The sequence below is a fragment of the Chaetura pelagica genome, unplaced genomic scaffold (assembly GCF_000747805.2).
Source record: "Chaetura pelagica isolate M959 unplaced genomic scaffold, ChaPel_1.0 scaffold76, whole genome shotgun sequence".
Lineage (NCBI taxonomy): Eukaryota > Metazoa > Chordata > Aves > Apodiformes > Apodidae > Chaetura > Chaetura pelagica.
The window spans coordinates 6179496-6201510 of record NW_009970723.1 but is presented as its reverse complement, the minus strand read 5'-3'; the positions used below and the strand labels follow the sequence as shown (position 1 = coordinate 6201510).

The 22015-nt window shown below is 37.9% G+C and overlaps 1 protein-coding gene across 1 annotated transcript in view; it reads right to left on the bottom strand.

Moving 5' to 3' along the window:
- Positions 1-293: 293 nt before the first annotated feature.
- SLC26A7 (solute carrier family 26 (anion exchanger), member 7) overlaps positions 294-22015 on the bottom strand; it is a 67667-nt gene continuing 45945 nt past the window's right edge. Inside the window, exons 11-18 of the mRNA XM_010006423.1 lie at positions 16709-16815; positions 14602-14668; positions 9423-9560; positions 7603-7651; positions 4987-5087; positions 3126-3180; positions 2936-3039; positions 294-329 (exon numbers count right to left, since the gene is read on the bottom strand). Of these exons, the coding sequence (XP_010004725.1) occupies positions 294-329; positions 2936-3039; positions 3126-3180; positions 4987-5087; positions 7603-7651; positions 9423-9560; positions 14602-14668; positions 16709-16815 (657 nt within the window). The remainder of the gene's footprint in view (positions 330-2935; positions 3040-3125; positions 3181-4986; positions 5088-7602; positions 7652-9422; positions 9561-14601; positions 14669-16708; positions 16816-22015) is intronic.

Below are 22015 nucleotides of genomic sequence, written 5' to 3'. Positions count from 1 at the left end.
GTAAACACAGTCAGTACCTCATGTCTGATTTCTAATAATTTGTACCTAAATTTATATAAAAATATTATATAAAGCTACCATAGAACAATTGTATCAACACACTCCGAGCGGTGGCAGCTGAAAGCTTGTTTTTTTTCCTGAATGGTAGATCTGTCATTACTGAATGTAGTGAACTTATATACCACACAAAAGATCATCTATGAGATCCCTGTGGAAAAAAGCTAAGAAGAAGCTGTGATGTATTCAATTCTGAATACGAGCAGATCACAGTAGCCATAGTCAATGGGTTGACATCACACTTCACTCTGTTCATTGTACTTGCTGTAATTCTATATTGGGAGAAACAGAAAAAAAAAAAAATTAGAATGATTTCCTAGAATACAATGTAAACTTAGCAGAAGAAGCATTGCTAGCATTGAAAATACCACTGTTATGAAGACTAATAAATAATTTTAAAAAGTTATTTATTATGAGGATGAACTACATAAAGCAACAGATTAGTCTCATATCAACTTATCAATGTAAAATAAGAATCATAAGACATTATCCTTGGAGGATGTAAATAAGAGCACCTTTCTTTTCCAAACAGCAGCAGAGATTAAAAGGAACGACAAAGCCCTCTTGTCTCTACCTTTCTGCAAGTGAAAGCCTATTTGCTGCTATAGGAGGGAAGCTGAAATGTGAATCAGAATGAATCACTTTCCAAAAATCTAAAACTCCTTCATCCTGTTCATTTCTATCCTATCCTACCCTATCCCATTCCATCCTGCCATTTTTCCTTCAGGTAAGCACTCAAAATTCTTGCTGACCTCATTTAGAATCATAGAATGGTTTGGGTTAGAAGGGAACTTTAAGATCACCTCGTTCAAACCCCCCTGCATGGGCAGGGACACCTCCTACTAGACCAGGTTGCTCAAGGCCCCATCCAACCTGCCCTTGAACACTTCCAGGGAGGGGGCATCCAAAACCTCCATGGGCAACCTGTGCCAGTGTCTTACCACCCTCACAGTAAAGAATCTCTTCCTAATGTCTAATCATTATCTTCAAATGGCACAGGAAGAACACAGACTGTATTAGCTGTAGTGTGGTGCAGCTACTGCTGCCACACTGCCCTTTTACTCCTGTCTGGCTTCTCTTATCTTCAGGTGTTAAAAGCAAGAAACACATAAAAAACCCCAAATCACATACTTTGAATACTCTGAAGAGGCATCAGCATACAATTAAAATTTGAGGCTGATTGCACGCCTTTCACACTAATCTGCTAAGCCATTGTTCAGAGTTTTGATTTGCCTCGCAGCTCTGGTAGAAACATGGGACCAGTTCCTAGAAAAATGGGCTTCTGAGCTCTACCTCCCCCTTTCTGCCCTGTTATTTCCATGTTCCTGCTCCATAAAATGGGAATGCTAGTACATAACTATCTTACAAGAATGTTAGGAAGGTTAATTAATGTCTATAAAGAACGCAGACATTTTATAACACTATAATCATCCTCATTCATCTAACCAGGCCCAGACAAAATACACAAGTCATCCTCATTATTTTTCCCCTGCAGTTACTCTTTCATTAAATTATTTTTTGCCACAAAATCAAACATAATGTAAAGCTCTGAAAAGAAGATATTTTTCTGGTCAATCCACTAGATCTATAGTGCCAAATCAATTTACCTGAGTAAATCAATGGGAAGTAAATAAATGGAAGCAACTTTCCAGTATCTGAAGGGGGCCTACAAGAAGGCTGGGGTAGGGTTTTTTACATGGGTGTATAGTGAGAGGACAAGGTGCAATGGTTTGAAGCTTAAAGAGGGGAGATTCAGGTTGGATATTAGGAAAAAAGTTCTTTCCTGAGAGGGTGGTGAGATGCTGGTACAGGTTGCCCATGGAGGTTTTGGATGCCCCCTCCCTGGAAGTGTTCAAGGGCAGGTTGGATGGGGCCTTGAGCAACCTGATCTAGTGGGAGGTGTCACTGTCCATGCATGGGGGTTGGAACCTGATGAGCTTTAAGGTCCCTTCCAATCCAAACCATTCTATGATTCTATGGATGTGAGTTTTGTTCATAGGCAACTCTAATTGAATTAGTAATATATGAAGTGGAGGAAAAATAAACCCAAACCACAGACAGTGATGAATTTAATGTCTCTTGGAGAATGCTCTGAGCCAAGCTCATGTTTGAAATCATAAATAAAACAATGGGCAAGAACATTACTTGTAAGACACAGCCTGTTACTCTGAGATTACAGGACAGTCTCGCACTGTTTATGAGGAAAGCCCAGGCTTACAGCCTTTAACAGGGATTGCAAGAATTATCACTGAGCAAGGAGTAAATACATGTTCAAACCTCAGTTTCTGTGCCAAGCTTTTTTCTTCCTTCTCCTTCTAGCTCGCTCTCCCTCCTTGTGCAATTATTCTCCCTTCTTTCCATCTGTGAGCCAACACAGCACACTACAGTGCAGGTGGAGGCAAGTTTTTAGCTAGAAAATACATGGTAAGGATCCAGAAGTGTTTTGATGAAAGCAGTGCAGCGCTGGGTGAAGTAGCTTCAAGCAACCCAGGCTGAGGAGCAGAGTTTCAGAGAAGCAGAACTGGGCATGAGTTAATTTGCCTCACCAAGAAGCTATGTTAAGTGTTTCTAGATGATGATATGCTTTGCAGAGGAGAATGCAGCCAGATTAATGCACCAGAACACAGTGCCACTAGATCTAGCATAGAAAACTGGGGAGTTGTTGCCAGAGGAGAGACTGTGATGGGAAAAGAGTGAGAGCAGTAAAAACTCAGTAACTGCAGTCCAGAGGCTGAGGACAAGTCGTAGAAAATAGGCAGATGAAAGATTTCCACATGAAAGGTCCAATGGATAAATAAGATTTCCCCAGACTTTAGCAAATTGCTGTGAACATCCAAGGATCCCTCCAGACTTCACCTACCCCTGCTGATAGTCTCACCCTGTGAATTTGAATGGCATCGATTGCTGAAGAAATAGATTCAAAGAAGACAGGGTTTTCAGAGTCAAGATTTCCACCGTACTGCATTGCTTTTATCAGGGAAGCTGCAATAAAACAAACATGAGCACTGATAAGATAGTGAGGAAATATAAACCATCATGTTAAAAATTTGCTGTAAGCTGATACTTGCCTTTGCAGTGTGCTAGCAACACATCGATGTGCCTGGTTTTACAGTCCATGTAGATCTATAGGTGTGAAAACATGGAATTCAAAAAACTGTTTAAAATACCAACAGACACTAAAACGTGTAAAAAGAACATATTCAGATCAGGTAGAGAGCATGGAGTGCTGCAGTTGAAGCTATACTGCCAGCAGCCACCAGAGCGAGCCCTCCTATAAGTCAAACACAACAAACACACACCAATTTCTCCCCCACACCTTCAAAGTACCTGAAAAACAAATCTGACTTTGATTAACAATTATGCATGTTTACTGTGTTTTTAGATGGCTTTTTTCAATTCTCTTTTTTCAGTAAGTTTCTCCATCTGCTCTCTACATGCTTACCTACAAGCCCATAAAGGCATGAGTCTGACATAGGAAAGGTTGTTCTTTAGTCTTCAGATGTTCTTTAGTCTTTCATTGCAAATGTCTTTGAAAATAACTTCACAGAGGCTAAGTATCCAATAAAGTAGAAAATAAATTTAAAACAAATAATAATTTAAAAGTTAAAATAACTAGAAGCAGAGAAGGGCCTTTTTCTGGCAGATGAGGATCATCCAAAGCAGTCCCTGCTTCAAAAAATGTTTAAACAATCCATATACAGTGGAACAATTCTGAGAGAATTCTGAGAACCACATGAGAATACTGTATTTTTAAAAAGAAACCAAAACCCTGACTCTGTCCTAAAATCCCCCCCAACTCCAGCAACAGTGGTGATATTTTAGGAAGGAGTGTAACAGTGAGGACACATTGAGGGTGTTTCTCCTCTGGCTAATTCAATCTCGGACAAGACCTTCACATAGAGGCTGCACTCCTGACCTGGGCACTTCACAGTCCATGCTGGAATTACCTCTCACAAATTTGACAAACACTTCTTTGCTGTAATTTGTAGTTCTGAGGCCTCTCAGGTCTTTTGGAAATCAGTTTCACGGTCTTTTTTTTAAATTAATGTTTTATTGAATGCCCCATATTTTGAGAGGAGACATAATAAATAGTAACTCCCACAAACCTTATTTTTCCAGTTTCTTTTTCACTACATCCTCATTTATATATCTGGTTTTAATGTAACATTTTTAAGGCAACATCTACTTCACTGATAATCACGGCAGTAAATTGAGAAAATGGTTGGCATAAGAAAAGGCCTGAGCTGAGACACAAGTTCAAATTAATCTGCTTTCTTACTCAGAAAAACTGCATGAACCAAGCCTTGCACACCCACTTAAACCTGTACCCACTGAACAACTATTAAATGGAAACATAAGAAATAGCTTTTGAACATAATTTGTCACCCACTGTATAGAACTGTTCATTATGTGGTTACTTGTTTTAGTCTTCTGAGACTTCCGTGGAGCTCCTGCAATGCCTGAGGAACCCAGCCTGCTAGGCACGTAACCCACAGGAGAAATCATGGAGATCACTAAGACCTGTGGCTCAGCAGAAAGCAGGACATACAGATAAAATCACAAACTTAAAAGGTGAATTTTAAAGGGGAAATCCACACATGGCTCCCCTGTGACTGACATAACTGAATCAAATATGACCTAACACAGGTTTAAAATTTAAAAAAAAAAAAAAAAAAAAAAAAGTTCAGAAACTAATCTCCATTATATAGATTCTTACATTAGCACTGAATGATACTCAAAATCTTTAGAATTATTTTTATATAATTCTATACATAAACACAGTGCAGTTTAAAACTGAATCTGTGTTTGTCTTTTCCATGAGTGAGAGGTTTACCCACTGTTATAGGTGGGTTGACTAGAAGCTGACCCAAATAACTTGCATGTATAATTATGTTTCTATGTACAGAATTTGTCAGATATCATGAATACCTGAAGCAGCACTGAGACTCCAGTGTAGTCAAAGAAATTCAGTCCACTGCAGTCTAATATCAAAATACATCGCTCACTGTGACATGACTGCAACGACTCACCTACACATTTGATAAATGAAAAACTTTAATTAAAAGGGTAAATAGTTAAGAAAAGCATATAAGAATAATGATATTTCAACAAAATAAGTACAAACTATTGCAACAAAATGTTTACTACTGTGTACTGGGATATCAGTCAAATAAATGGCATATTTTAGAGGAAGATATAAAGGATGAAGGGGATGAAGTGACAACAGACAGAACATACTATTAGTGAGATGTTTAAGACAGGAAGAGTCTCCCAAGAATTAAAAAACACAGATACACAGAAACTGTATCTCTCTTTGAAGTTTTGATACGACATTCATTTCTGTAGTATCTAAATGCCTACCTGTGGCTTAACTAGTATCTGCATATAAGAAGGAAAAAAGTGTGAAGTGGAAAGTTTCATTGTTCTAAGGTTTTACTGCGGCGCTTTTTGTCTGGTTATTTTTCCATACATTATCATGCATGGCTGCTGGAGAAAAAATATTTTTGTAAGATTTGCAAAGGTCTTATACTCATTCTTCAACCTCAGGCCACCTTGTTCTTAAACTAAACACACTCTGTATTAAATACATCCTGAAGTGCCACAAAGATAAGTAATTCCTGGCTTTCACAAAGGGAAGAGCAATATATGCATATCTTACTTGCATTGCTCTGTCAATAAATGTTAGTTATCATAAAGCACAGAACTAAAAAAAAAATAATAAAAAAAATGAACAAAAGATGAATGTGAAGGCGGGTTAAGCTAAATGGTTCTGACATGGTGTAAATTTATAATGGAGCTAATTCCTTTCTGATGGTTGTCTGAGAGCCAAAGCCTTTTGGACTTGCTCCTCCAGAGATTTACTGGAGTCTTATGGACATTATTAGAAACATACCAAACAAAACCACAGCATTTAAAAGGAAACCTCCTGCCTGACATTACTATGATGGAAACTCAGAAAGGAACCATGAGATCTGCTAGGCTGCTCACTGTAATCATTTCTATGCATCTCTTCTGCCCTTTAGTCTTTCTCCCTATTATTTGTGCTACCTTCCTACCCAGCTGGCATCCTGCAGTGCAGTACAGGCTGCCTGGCTGCTGAATTATGGGTACAGACCTGCTCCATCTCTGAACCAGTGGTGAGTGCACCAGAAGCTGTTTAATTTGGTGCTGATACAGACCAACAGCAAATTGGTATTCCCCAGAAGGAGAAAGGATTTTGAAAAATGTATGTTGCCATGTTTTCCAGGATGACTGCCTTAAGGATTAACAAGTATGTCCTCTTGCTCCTCTCCTTCCTGAAAATTTAAGTAAGTCCCATATTTTGTTTTTCTTTTTACAAACATTTTTCATTTTTCTCTCTGTTTTTTATTACAAAGCCCTCCTGAAGAGTAACCATAGACTCCTTGGTAGAAGGAACAACAGAACATTAAAGTCCTCAAGGCATGACCTAAGTGACCAGAAAAGAGGGTTTGGTGCTGTCTGTCACTTCTGTAACATAAGAAACCACTCCAAAAGACAACTGAAATATGTACTGTCAAGTTCTTCTCACACATAGAGTGCTGTGACCTCTTCTAGCATTTTATAATATAGTGCTGTAAAGTCTTTGGTAGCAGTTATCAGTAAATTGCTGCATGTTACAGCAAAGCACTATGTCACCCCTAAGTAAACTAAACTAAACACTGTAGTATCATAAAAATGTCAGGAGTCTAGTTAATAAATGTAAACATTCAGACAACAACCTCCAAATCAGATTCTCTACTGTGGTCTTAATGCTTTTGTGTGTTAAAGTGTTTTAAATGAACAAAGTACTTCAATTCCATCCACAGTGAAGTCATTTGTATAAAGTATCTTCTGCAAAAGGTTGCTGCAGTTCTGCCTGGGGAATGTATGTGTTCTGGTTTGATTTAAGTGTCATAAAATGTGGGAAGAGTGGAATATCCCACTTAATCCTTAATTGAAAGCAAACCCTGATGGTTTTTTTCTTTATTCTGTAGTGTATTGTACACTGTACAATATTGGTTGCCACCATGTCACTGATAATTCAGTTGACGTGTTCTGAGATTTTCTCCAAAGTTGCTTTAAAGATCACAAAGATTTACCATGGCTTTAATCTTATCCTATTTTTACTCTTGTATGTTAACATGCACATCCACCATGAATGCAAAAAAATCCTAAGAGCTTATCAAGAGCTCTTAGCCCTTTGTGGGAAGACCAATCCAGGCAGTAAAGCAGGAATTGGCTCCCCCCACTGTGTACCTGTCTCCATATGCACACACTGGTTCTTGTGAAATAAGAAGAGACCCCTGCAGAAAGGGTACTTCCATGGGTTCCCCAGTTTTGAAATCTCAAAGTCAGTCAAGAACAGAATAAAAATAGGACCCATTAGGCCAAGGCTAACAAAGTTTAACGCTGTTCATGCTTCAGTGAATGTTTGCTCTAATGGAAAATATTGGTTTCCAGACAACTTGGTTTCATTAGAGATAAAAAGAAAAGCGTGGAGCCACTTTGCACACTTATATCCATTTTTATCATTTGTAAACTCACCATGGCAATTTCCATTGGAAAATGAAGAGAGCAATGTGTTCTGCTCACACTGAAATCAAAGCAACAACCTATTAACATACCAAAGAAAACTAGTCCAATGCATAGTAACCAGAGAATACGAGTGTAATATATAATAATTCTGTTTCTCAATATCAAAGTTAACTTCTCTCCAAAATAATGTTCTGTGTAACAGCCTTTTGGATAGATAGTATTTGCTGAGTATGTCTCTCAGTATCCTTCTACAGTTATACCAAACTGGTATTTCACTTTGGTTTTTAGATGATTCAACTTATGTCATGTTGGGATCCACTAGAAAGCAGATTATGAACATGATGATTTGGGGGGAAGTAGTGGTTGTTTAAGAAGTGTTCCTCAAAGATGTTCTTGAAAAGATAAATTCTAGCTAGTGATTTTATCAGATTAATCTTTGATTAATTTTCTACTTGCTGCAATCTCATCTGCCACACTAATATTTTAGTGAAAGCATTTTTTACATATATATTTATTAAAGAATTACTTTTATCTGGAGAATGTTTTTTATATTTATTTCAATATGAATGTTAAGTTCTCAGAAGAAATATGCATTAAAACCAGAAATACAGCACAGAAAGAAAAGTAAAAATGCATATTTTTTTTTTCATTCCCATTATGGGCTACAGAAAGATCTTTATTCCACTAAAAATAAAAAAGTTAAAATATGCACAGTATTATAGGGAGCTGTACTGCCAAGTACCTTATAGAAGAGACAAAGGATAAAATCTCCTTCCTAAGTAACTTATTAATTAACTAATTAAATTACCATATTCAATTATTACACTTATTACATTAATTCATAACTTAATTCCATGAAAATCCTAAGTAATTTGGGGGGTTTGTTATCATACTAATCCAAATTAGTTAGTCTAGTAGAACCAAGGGAAAAAAAGCAGCACAATTTCTGAGCTGAACTTCTGGACAAGGAGAGGCCAACCATCGAGGCAGGTATGGGTAGCAGAGCTCTTTGGCAAGAGACAGCAGATGTGATAGACACAGGTTGCTGAACAGTCTCTTAACATCCCATCTAAGAAACAGCTATGATTTTCTCAGCCCAGTTTGCCAAAGTGCATGAAATTACCCACAGTAAGCATTGTATGGCATTGGAATATCTTCATCAGAATGACAGAAAAAATAGAAATTTCTTTTGTTTCCCTTTTTAGGGAGAGTTGTAGGAATTTGCAGTAGTTAGGTGCAGATAAACTCAAAAAATTCTATACTTATGGAGATTTTCTCCAAAACCAGGATATACATAATTTGTATACTGTTTATTTTTCCAATACAGTCAATGTAGGAAACAAAAAAGTAACACTACCTTTGAGAAAAACTTTAGCCAGTTTGTACCTTCTTTCTAATTCACCTAGAATTATGTATAGTTAGAAGTAGAAATGAAGTGTCTCTCTCAAAGACTCATTTCCAGAAAAAAGTGACTTGTTATTCAAGTAGGCTTGTAGCTACTCATAGTCCTTTTAAACTCACAGCTTTATATTAGCTGAGGTAATGTAAGTTTTGCCAGAAATCTTAAACATTTTTCAATCAGTGCTTTAATGTCTCTTACAGGATATTATAAAGAAATACTAGAGACATTATTTTCAAGTGATAATTAGAAAATAATCCATATTAAATTTTATTACAATCAAGATTAACTTAATTCTAAATTAATAATTTGCAATATTATCTTTTTATATCTGTTTCAGTATCTGATTCATTCTCTAAGAAATACAAGGAAAGCAATCATGATCTTCAACACTGTCAGCATGATTACTGAAGCACGTGGCACATCCTACCTTGTTTGCATCTTCACATGTCTGGCTGCTCATGGTCTCCTTCTGGACTATCTTTAGCAGGTCAGCATGAAATTTCCTGGCATTCAGAAAGACTAATGGGTTGTTGACTGAAACTATCTTTACTTGTTTTAATGATTCCTGTGGAATGAAATAAATATAATGCTGAAAAAAATCACGGTTTTGCAGAATAAAAAACAAACTAATTTCTTCAAAAATCCTGAAAATTCCTGTAAATCAGCCTAGAAGGGGATTTGAATTGCAAGAATTATTAAACAGATAAATGTCTTGATCAATCTTCACATACAACTAAAGTAAAAAAGGAAATATAAGTAAACCACAAGGAAAACTATTCTTTATTCAAGTTAGTATAAATACAAATAATATTCCTTATTCCTTATCTAATAGTAAGAACTATTTTCTGATGAGTAATGGTAGCACTGTTTCAGTTGGTATGATCCTCAAACATAGGCAAGACTAGAGTTGCAGACAGGGAATATCTTAGATAAACACGTGTACTGGGAAAGGTACACAAGGGTTTGGGGCACAAATACTGAAGATGGTTTGGGGAATGCTGAAACTATTCATCTTGGTCAACTGAAGCTGACTTCAATACAACAGGAATATTTCTCCATAGAAATACTTAGTAGATCCAGATCAAGCTTGAGTGACACATTTAAAACTTTGCCAGCCCATACCCACAACCAGTACAACAAACAGTCTCCATTAGAACCATCAGCTGCCTCCAATCCTGTCTCTGCACCTCCTTGAATAAGTATCAACCAGTTGAGCAGGTACCTTCAACAACACTGTCTAGCTCAAAACACAGATGTTATAGAGCAGGTGTTTTCTGAAGGAGATCAAATAAACTTCATAAACCCCCAGGCATCAGTGGGGAAACATTTCCCACAAAACAAGCCCTACCCCTCTCATTCTCAAGGTGAACTTATAAAACACCTTCTTGAAGGTGTTTTATTTTAAAAGATCTGATTTTATGGGAGGATCAGGTCTCAGAAATGAATTACATGTGACAGGGGGTAACAGGAAGTAAAAAACAAAAATTTGCAAGAGACTATAGGTTCAAAAAGCTTCTATTCTTCATAACAGAAGTCAGAGACATGTATCAAGGTCACACTCAAATACAAGTAAGTGGAGCTGACACAGACCATTTTTAAGTAGTTCAAAAGAGTATGGGATTGCATTAACATATGCAGTTTTCTCAACAGACCTTCAAGCAAAGCAGGAATAGAAATCTTCACCACAAACCACACAAACTGCCTCCTTATTGTAGACTGCTATTCAGACTTTTGGGAACCAGACAATCTCTTGGACACCACCAAAACAACAATCATACAGACTAAGGAAACATTCTAAACATCCAAAATTGAGGCAATGAACCCCAGACCATGTACAGGGACTTTGCGCAATTTACCTACTAATGTGACTGTGGTAAATATCACAACACCAACAAACCCTGGTCAGTTAAAGGGCAAAGCCTAACTGACAATTCAACTGGCTAAGTTCATATGAAGGAAAGCTTTAATATAAGAGGCTTCAATATAGATGGCAATATATGCTTGAAGGGAGAAATACACCAACATCCCGCAGATTCCTCTAAAACCAATGCTACATGCAGCCCAACATGCAGACAGGTGGGCACTTAGGTGCCACACCAGAACTGCAAAGATGAAAACTAAAAGAACCCAATAGAACTGATGTGCAAGTATCAAAGCCTGTGGTGATCAAGAAGTTAATAAGCTTCCAAAAATACAAGCTGAAAAACCTGAAAGGCTCAAATCATAAAGCCAAATCAAGCAGATGGCAGACTTAGGTATAACCTTTTGTCCAGGATGGGAAAGGACAACCGTGCCAAATTTGGTTCAGTTATTCCTCATTCTCGTTTTGTTCTAGCTCCTTTCTTAGTAAAAACTGTTCTGAGAAAAATGGACTTGCTCTTTGTTGAGATCTTGGTAGGAAAGAAGGAATATTTTCACAGGTGTCCGATCCCCAATGTTCCTTTAGAAGGAGACAGGTGATTGCCCCGTGGTCTCTGCACAGCACTGTCTGTGCTCAGGTAACAGTTCAGTTCAGTGAATGCCTGTGATGCAATGTGTTTCACATAAGCTTCTAAGTAACCTCTTGATTTTTTCCACATTAAAATGTCTTTTCTCCTATTGATGAACTAACCCCTACAAATCCACAGACTTTAATGGCAGGGTAGATCACAAAGTTTGCATATTTTCATGTTTAAAGGTCCTGTTGTTTATGTCTAAGCTGTTATTTACCAGAGGAACTTGGATTAGTCTAGCATTTATACATTAAAAATTACCCTAAATGCCTGCTGCAACCCAGTGACTCTAAATTTAATTAAAGGCATTTTTCTAAATCTTAAAAATATTTTCCTTCTCTGCTTTGTGTAATAAGCTCTTGTGTAATTTGCTTTCTTAACAAAACATCATTTCCCCCACTGTCTGCAGACATTAGTTTGTTATTACTTGGTTACTGGCATTCATCTTAATGATTCAGAAAAAAGTGCAGGGGAACAGTTAGTTTGAAAAAAAAGACACAAAGGGATTTGTGCAAAATATTTTATTAGCTGATACAAAAAAAGAGCAGGCAAATCAAATTTTGATTACCCATCTCTGACAAAGTTAATCCAACATTTTTCTTAAGAATAAGAAGTGATATAATAACTGACAGCTGGGCCAGCCTCAACAACAATGCTTTTAATTCACATTTCACAGTCCTCCCCATTCTCATGTACCTTTCACATTCCAGCTTTGTTAAGCATGCCGAAACAGTAAAAACCCCTGAGCCAAGTACAGATTTTGAGCCCAAGATAGCTCCGATAAAAAACATTTGCCAGAAAAAAGAAATTCTTTAGAGAAGAGCTCCTTAACAGTGAGGTAGTAACTGCTGAGCATATTGCTTACTGATGCATAAGACCCTTCATAAGCATTAAGAAGGAAAAGAAAACCATAGTAGAAGCTGCCATGGTAGAGAAAGCAGGATGTCCTAGTGACAGGACTCTGTGCTGGAAGGACACATGGTTCTGTTTCTCTCTTGGCTGCTGACCTAACATTTCATCTCAGAGGAGGGAGTTCACCTCTCTGGGTCATTACCCGGCTCTTCTTACCATAGGCCTGACCACAGGCAACTTTGATGGTAATTGCAATGAAAGAAGCCAAAAGAATTTTAAATCCCTGATTGGTAGGTTTAAATTTGTGAGAAGCCAAATTTTAAAAGCACAGACTTTCAGAAAGATTCTTCCATCCATTTTTCATATGAAGGTAGCCATGTTTGAGGATAGAGTGGTGAGATGAGTGAAGTAGCCTGTGACAACTTCATGGTGCTGTCCCTCCTTCCCCAGTCACACAGTGTCCTCTGGGACAGTTCAATCACAAGAGGTTGATGGCAGAAATGTGGTCAGAAAAGAGATTGTGGATGATGAGAGTATCAAAGGACATTTAGAAAATTAGGAAATATGATAAGAGGATAGGGATCACAGAATCACAGTATCTTAGGGGTTGGAAGTGACCTCGAAAGATCATCTAGTCCAACCCCCCTGCCAGAGCAGGATCACCTAGAGCACAACACAGGAACATGTCCAGGCGGGTTTTGAATGTCTCCAGCAAAGAAGACTCCACAATCTCTCTGGGCAGCTTGTTCGAGTGCTCTGTCACTCTCACAGGAAAGAAGTTTTTTCTGATGTTTACATGGAACCTCATATGTTCCAGTTTGCACCCATTGCCCCTTGTCCTACCACTGGACATCACTGAAAAAAGCCTGGCTCCATCCATCCTGACACTTGCCCTTAACATATTCGTAAACTTTGACGAGGTCACCCCTCAGTCACCTCTTCTCCAAGCTAAAGAGACCCAGTTCCTTTAGCCTTTCTTCATAAAGGAGATGTTCCACTCACTTCATTATCTTTGTGGCTCTGCACTGGACTCTTTCAAGCACTTCTCTGTTCTTCCTGAACTGAGGGACCCAGAACTGGACACAATATTCCAGATGCAGCCTCCCTAAGGCAGAAGAGAGAGGGAGGAGAACCTCCCTTGACCTACTAACCACACCCTTTCTAATACACCCCAGGATGCCATTGGCCTTCTTGGCCACAAGGACAGATTGTTGACTCATGGTCATCTTCCTGTCCACCAGGACCCCCAGGTCTTTTTCTCCTACACTGCTTTCCAGCAGGTCAGCCCTCAACCTGTACTGGTCCATGGGGTTGTTCTTCCTCAGATGCAAGACTCTACACTCTGTTCCCTCATCCAGGTCGTTGATGAAAATACTGAACAGCACCAGTCCCAGTACCAACCCCTGGGGGACTCCACTAGTCACAGACTAGATTCTGTCACATTGACCACAACTCTCTGATTTCTTCCTTTCAACCAGTTCATGATCCACCTCACTACCTGACCACCAAGACCACACTTCCTTAGCTTATCTACGAGGATGGTGTGGGAGACAGTGTCAAATACTTTGCTGAAATCAATATAAACCACGTCTACTGCCCTACCATCATCTATCCACCTAGTTACTTCCTCACAGAAGGCTATAAGGTTGGTCAAACATTACTTCCCCTTGGTAAAACCATGTTGGCTGCTCGTAATGACCCGCTCATCATTGATATGCCTAGAGATAGCGCCAAGAACAAGTTGTTCCATCATCTTCCCAGGGATGGGGGTGATGCTGACCAGTCTATAGTTACCTGGGTCCTTGCCCTTCTTGTAGACTAGAGTGACATTTGCTATCCTGCAGTCCTTAGGCACCTCTCCTGTTCTCCTGATGGCTATTGTCTGCTCAGATGGCGCTTGCCTTTGCTGCCACGTCATTTTCTTAGACAGAGAACTTTTGCAAAGAGCAATTCCTAATTTAAAAGTAACAAATCAACTAAGATAAACAGATCTGAGAGGACTTGCCTAACTTTGCAAACCTGCAGGAAAATATTTCCATTTGTGATGCCCAGACTAGTTTTGTATTTACTGTCACACTGGCTTTAGATTTCAAGCAGTCATCTCATAAAAATGTTCCCTTGACTCACTGATTACAATCCAGTAAGCAACTAGACAAAATAAACAAATCTGAATTAACACAGCAAAAACCAAGGTAAAACAAACAAACCAACCAACCAAAAACCCCTCTAACAACTAAAAGAAAATCAGATAATTTAACTTACACAATTTTCTTCTGTTTTGTATTTTTGTTCCATTTCTTTCACGCTTTTCAAGTTCAGTGTCTTTGCTCTGTAATCAATACACAGAGAAAATCTGTAAGGCATATCAGTAGTTTTGAATAGAAACAGGAAGAAACACACCAAAATTGCAGCATAAAAGCTAATGGAAATTTCTGCTAAATAAAATCTTGATTTTAAGTTTTGTTACTCTTTAATAGCTGGCCAGTGAGCTGTTCTCAAGTCAAGATAGCTAATATATAAACTACAAGTTCAAAAGTACAGGAGGTTACTTAATATTTTTTTACCTGCAAAATCACAATGTAAGGAAGGGAAAAAGAAGATATTGAATAGCTCTGGGCCATGAAAACTAAGGGTGTTTCATTTTTCATTAATTTTGACTTATCTCTCTATGATGAAGCAGAACATTGCACTCTAGCTTTCAAACTGAGAAACTTAACTGGAAAAGTCAGTATCCCTCTGTTCTCTACATGGTCAGTGGAAAGAGGAAGTTTCCTTGAAAATACAGCTCAGTGTACAACCTTCTGACATCATTTTCAGGAAAGTATGTAACTGCAGAATAAGAAGGCTGGGAAACTAGCTGTCATTTGAGCTCTGCGCCTTGAACTAGGCAATGGAAATAATCCCAGAATACAAATATTTAATAGATACACCAATGTGTAGGGAGTATTTGTAGGCATTGGGATTGGCTAAATGAGGCTTGCAAAAGTCAGCTGTTCTCTCCTGTTTGCATAAATGGAGCTGTAGCTGCTGCTGGTTTCAATACACTCTGATACATAATGTGTACCATGTCTGACACTCAAGCATCAGAACAGAAACTTCCCAATAAATCATCTACAATATTTTTCTTTCTTCACTTTTGCTGGCAGTTTTACCCACAACTGCATGTTGTCCTGCTAAGCTCACCTGCACAGCACAGATTTTAAGACTGTTAGCTCTTTCAGTGCCTTTACATTGCATGGACAATCAAGTGCAACCTGATGACGAGCACAGAAATCCCTGGGAAGAATCTTATTTACTTTAATTAGTGCGGGTGCAGAATGAGGTCTCTGTCAGGTATCTCCCCCTGAATGCTGTGGCAGAACCTCAGACATCCAGGCACAGGGTGTAAACAACGTAAAAACTTGCCTTTTCCTTTACTAGCAGAATTTCCCAAAATTTTAGCTTGCTCAGTAGCAGAAGGTTACTAAAAAAGTACTGAATGATTCAAGCAGAAACCGTTTTCCATAATTTGCAATTGCTTTGCAATTTTGAGCTGTTTTCATGATGGTTCTGCAACTTAACCTATGAGAACAAAACTATGCACAAATGGTTAACATCATTGACAAGCACTAAATGAAGCTGTCTATATTGTACTTAATTTCAGTGAGATTCATTTTTTGTGCAAACAACTGCCTGCAAGCACCAAGTAATTTGCAGGACTGGTGAGTTATGTATTAATTTTGTAGCACAAAATGATCATGAACCCCAACTGGTATTTTCCTTTACACACAATCCAAAGTAGCAACTGAAATATTTGAAAAAGAACATATGAACTTGTGCTAGCTCTAGTTTCTTTGACCTAGCTTTTCCAACTCATATATAGAATTTATAATGTACTTTTCATTAGAATACTTGTGCAGTTATGCCTCATTAATATGTATTAGTAGTGCAAATGGCAACTATCAGCTCCTGTGCAACACAGGATCTAGGAGTTTCTAAAGGTGTTTAGTTACTAAGGGGTTGCCAGATGCTCTTTCTCCTTAAGGAGCAAATTAGTCTCTAATGGGAAAAAAAAACCTATAAAAAATTGTAAGTTATAGATCTTCCTGTTGATCTTATGCTATTATCACGTAAAGAATGAGTTATAGACATAAAAGAAACCGCAGAATAATGGCATAGTGCAAAATGTTTTAGAGATCCTTAGTCTACAGTCAATGCACAGGTGTGACTTTTCCCCTTGAATTGCCTCATCTCATAATTTTCTGAAACTAAAAACCTGAAGTTTCATTGTGAAATTTAGTGTCCTGTATGGCTATCCTGATGGTGAAGCAATATGCCAGAAAGAAAATACAAATGTGCTGTGAGAACATTTCAATAAATGACTTCTCACCTGGCGAAGCGGAAAGTCACAATTACTACAGTGCAGACAACGCCGTACAACAGTCCCACGTTAGCAGCAAAGCATATTGTAAACACGTAGGTACTAACCCATATGCTCTTTGAGGAGGAAAACAGAAAAGGAGATTAGTTTTAATTTTTGTAGCAATATACATTTGATCAATCAGAAATAAAGATTTTTGAAACTAAGATAGTTTCTCAGAAGTGAACATTTGAATCTTTGAACTGGCAAATACAGAAGACTGACTTAGTGATTAAAATAATGTCAACCCATGGGAGAACACACATAACATGACAGTACTCATCCCAGTGCTCACAGAGGTTCCTTTCAGAGTTACTAAAAATAGAATGTGTAGTTGCACTAACATAATTCAGCATTAACTCAGTTGTTCAGTAAAATGTATCTTTCATTTTTCACATTGCAAGTATTTGTCAGCTTCTTCACTGCACACATTTATGAGGTACTCTAAAGGTCACATATAGAGAGCTCTTCTCCTGTTAATTGTAAAAGTGGGAATTACAATTTGCAAGGAGGTTAATTAAAAATGGTATTTATCAGAGCACAGCTGTCTAAACCAAACCTATAAAAAATAACAATTATTGAAGAATTGATTTCTTCACATGGAAATTGTGAGATTTCAGATTACTTCCCCAATAGTTAATTAATAACATTTTTTATTCATTTTAAACACAATATAAAAAATATAAAGAAGCATACCTGAAACAAGTGACTTTGAAAAGGAATTTTAAATATTAAAAAACCTCAAACTTTTCAAATTTTATTCTTAATTATTTTCTAAACAGAAACAATGACTTATATTCCCATACTAAAATGATATATATGGCTCAGAGATACCTGGATTTTACAAGGCAGAGAAGAAAAGTACAAATGATATTATTTTTTTACAGCAACCTAATGTCAGCACGTATTTTTTTTTTTTTTCCTTGAGGGAGCCTTAAGCAAAGGCTGCCACCTAATATTTGTATAAAAAGTGCTAAAGAAGAATGGAAAGTATTTACACTCCTCTAAATATACTGATCTCCAGAGGTGTCTATTTCAACAACTATGGTGCTTCTTGTTAATGTTTGCAGAGGAACAGGTCACATTACAGTGGCACAATCAGTGTGCCACTTTTATTCTTTCCGATGCTCTCACTTAGCTCAAGAAAATCAGAGACAATAGAACCTTTAAACTGACCACAGGAATTTTTCTCAAGCAGATTTCAGAACTGTTATTTTATGAATTATAAAATGTAAGTCATACCACACTAATTTGTACTTCACAGAGAACGGAGTGTTGCATGACACTACCAAGAAACATCTTCCTCCCTGATCCTCAAGATTTTAAACTTTTGTAAAAGGTTTTGGTGTCTCTTCAATGGCACAGCTGCTCAACCTCCAGCTATATTTTATGATATCTTGTAAAAATTGTTGCCTATGTATTGGCAAGGAATGCCTTTGCAAGCAACAAATATTCAGTTCTGATTAACCAGTGAGAAGGTAATTCTAAGATTTACAAATCCAATATATGTATGAAGGTGTTCCCTAGACATGAAAGCACTAGGAGAAGTATCACGAATCTGCAAATCAGGTGAGATCAAGAATTACCCCATCCTGATTTGGCTGAACCATTGACAATGCCTGAGATCAAGCAATCCACTTTAAGCTGCAGATCTGAGCCTCAAAACATTTAACTAAATCACTGCTGCAGAACCTGCAAAATTCTTCTGTCTGAAAAGAAAACAGAAAGCATGAAAACCCAATGCAAAGTCTACGCCGGAAGAATCAAAGCCACATATGTTTAAGTACTGCTGAATACTAAGCAGCCTAGTATCTCACATCTTAACAGTAGCAGACACTGCCATTGTTGTGGGGCATGAGCCAAAACAATCATATTCTCATCTGTCAGTCACTATTTCAGTGCTTTGTATTGGCCTGGAGTGAGTATTTTTTCAGTAGGATAGCATCAAACTTGTAGAAAGAAGTTATGTTGATTTGATAGACTTATTTAATTTATGGGTTGTTGCAAGGTTCAGCAAAGAAGTCATAAAAACATCCAAGTTTTCTTTGGCAACTTATTTGAAGATGGTTATTACATACTCCAGAACAGACAGAATCTAATAACTCTTCACATCTCAGCAAGAATATATTACAGGTACATGTTATTCTCAAAAGCCAAAACAAGATCAGTTTAAATTATGCTTCTAATATATTAATTAAAAAAAAAAAAAAAAAAAAAAGAGAGAGAAAAGAAATAAGTAGGAGATACGGATTTATGCTGAATCCTGCATATATCAGAAAGTACGGGAAGAACTGAGAGGTACTGTGACTGTATATGCAGCAGCTGCATCCAAAACCCTGTGGACAGAGTGTTTCCACATGGACCTCTTAATTTCATAAGGACTACACATCCACCATTGTGGGGAGTGTGCAATGGGAAATTGGTGGGGGAAAAAAACAACACAGGTGAAGTGAAAAAATAATAGGTGAAGTGGGAGAATACTCTCTGAGCCTATGGCCAAACAGTGCAACACTAAAATACTATCATACTAAATGTTTCTGTAGCACTTTGAAATCAGATTAAAAACTTCCTTTCTTGTTGCAAACTGAGGAGATGATCAGCTATTGCCTGCATGTTTGTTTCACTTGGCATTAACTTCACAGATGTTTACAGCGGGGTGAGCTGTCAGCATTCCCACCACAATCAATAGAGACCTGGTTGTCAGAGTGAGGGGAATTCAGGATGTAGTTCACTTGACTCCTGCCTGATTATGTTGTGGCCTACTCAGGAAGAGCTGAACCATGCCCTCACATGGCTTGACTGTCCAGGTGACACCAGTTCAGGAGGTCCATGCTGCATTTGGCATATAGCCAACAGAAGACTCTTATAAAAGTCCTGTTTATTAAGGGGGTGCCTTGTCAGAGAAGATGCTGGAGCCCAGGAGGAGGCTCTGGCTCCAGGGAAGCTGTGTAGCATGCCCATGCTCCCACATCCTTCTGCAAATCACTGATGTATGCATGCATCCTCAGGGCACCCTACATCAAAACTTACAATTCAAGTCCTGAAGTGAACGCCACCACAGCCGCAAAGCAGGAACTGCTTAATACTAGAGTGATGTGCTAGTTCTTTAATACAATTTTTCACTAGCATTCCCTGGTTAACAATGGTTAAAAGGTGTTTGTTTGTACAGAGTGTGCTGGTGACAGATGGACTGATACAAATATTATTCTTTTGAAAGAATGTACACGGTGATCACACTTTCAATGGATTAAGCATTTCTAAATTCCTTCTCACCCCACAGAAATTAACTACAGCAAAACTAACATAACTCAGGGTAGCACAGGCACTAGTGCTGGAAGGACAGAAAATCTCTGCAGCATATCATAATCTGGAAGCACTAATGTAAACTTATTATCATAGAAGAGATGGCTTCCTCCTCTTTGGAAAGTTGTTTATATAGCAAAGCTCTCTCATGGATTGGGGCCCCTGCGTGATGAATACCTGAACAAATCTAGAATTTTGTCTCCTTCCTGAGGATTATGTTAAAAAGTTCTAAAAATACATTAAATTGCAGCAGCTCAAAAATTCCATGGGAAACCCTTCTTGGTATCCTACTCCAGTCTATTTTGACAAAGTAGATTGAAAGGGTGGTGGCTCTGTGTCTTAGAAACTCACACTGGCAAGATCCTGGAGAACACTTGTCAAAAGTAAGACCATTCTTGTTGGATCTACTTTAATTGCTGAATTAGTGGCATTTTTTACATCCTTACATATTAATATATGTGCATATACTTACAATTCATACATCCATAACTAAATCTTCTGTCACATCACCATGCAGTGAATGCATCGCTTTTACCATAAATTGTTGCCATTCTTTCCACTTTACAAGGCAGGCATACAACTTAGCCCTGCCTCAGATGTGGTAATTTCCTGGTGAGGTTGTTTGTAGAACTTAATTTATTTATTTTTTTCTCTTTAAATGCCATATTTCTCTGTTGAATGCCCCAAATCCCAGTTATATAATTAACTTGTGAAATAATCAGTTCTTTATTGTCACTTTTCAATTAGAAAGTGTAGCTCATCTAGGATGCAGAGAGAGGACAAACAATATTATGCAGAGAGTTATTACATTTAACATAAATAGTGGAATAGAGCAATTATTGATCTGAAATAACTGAAGTAATCCAAGACGATGTAGAGACTGACCAGACCTTAACCGAAGCAAGAGATGTTTGCAGTGCTGTGAATGGCAGGAAAGGGCTCCCTGGAGTAAGGGCAGTGGAGTTCTAGCTGGAAAGAATTTTACTATGATTTGAGAGGTGGGATGTAAAAACAGGGCATTCCTGAAAGCTGATAAAAAACAAGTTGAAAGAAAACTGAAGCAAATATAGGTAATAATATTCAGCTGATAATATTTAGTATTAGCTACTTAGGCCTGTCAGCCTAGCTACTCCTTTGAGTTCTGCTGCTCCTAAACATTAGAGCTGCAAGAAAAAGCAATCCATGGCTGAAGGGAGAGATGTCATAGACTCACAGATCATCCTGAATTGGAAGAGACCCAGGAGGATCACCGAGATCAACTTCTGAGCTATACCTTTCAAGATGTACCTTTTACATTTAACAGGATTATGTTTTAGAAAGACTGAATCAACAAATAAATTTACTCATCCTGTTTGTGTTCAATGAGAAGCTGAAAGAAGTGCAAAGGAACAAGGGAACAAATGCCATAATATTCCAATTCCTCTCATTCTCATTTGCCAGACCTATGAGCATAACAAACCTGACTTCTATATTACATGACACACACCCTTCAAAGAATCAGTTCCAGAAAGGACAGCTGCTAATTATTTCCAAATGTGTTTTTTTTAGAGTTTCTATCTTCAAAACACTTTGGATAACCTGGGTAATGGAACTCATTCATTGCCAATGTGCTGTCAATCACTGGGTTGAAACTTTTCAGGCCAAAATCAACACCAGTGTACTTACTCAAGTAACTGAGCGTGCTGGGGCTTCTCAGACCAGGCAGCAACGTAAGATCAACATTTACAGCCTAACTTAAATGATGCTATTTAAAACAATATGATTTACCCTGTCAGGCTAAGGACTGATGGTGCAACTACTTGAAGATAAATCATTGCTCAAGCATATCCAGTCAAAAAGATAAACCCAACAAACTCTCCCACTCAGTAACCTTTCTTAGAAATAATTACAGATGCCAGAGATGTAATAACTAACTACTTATCCGTTCTTTACTGCCAAAACCACAAAAACAAAAATCCATCAGGCTAGTCTATC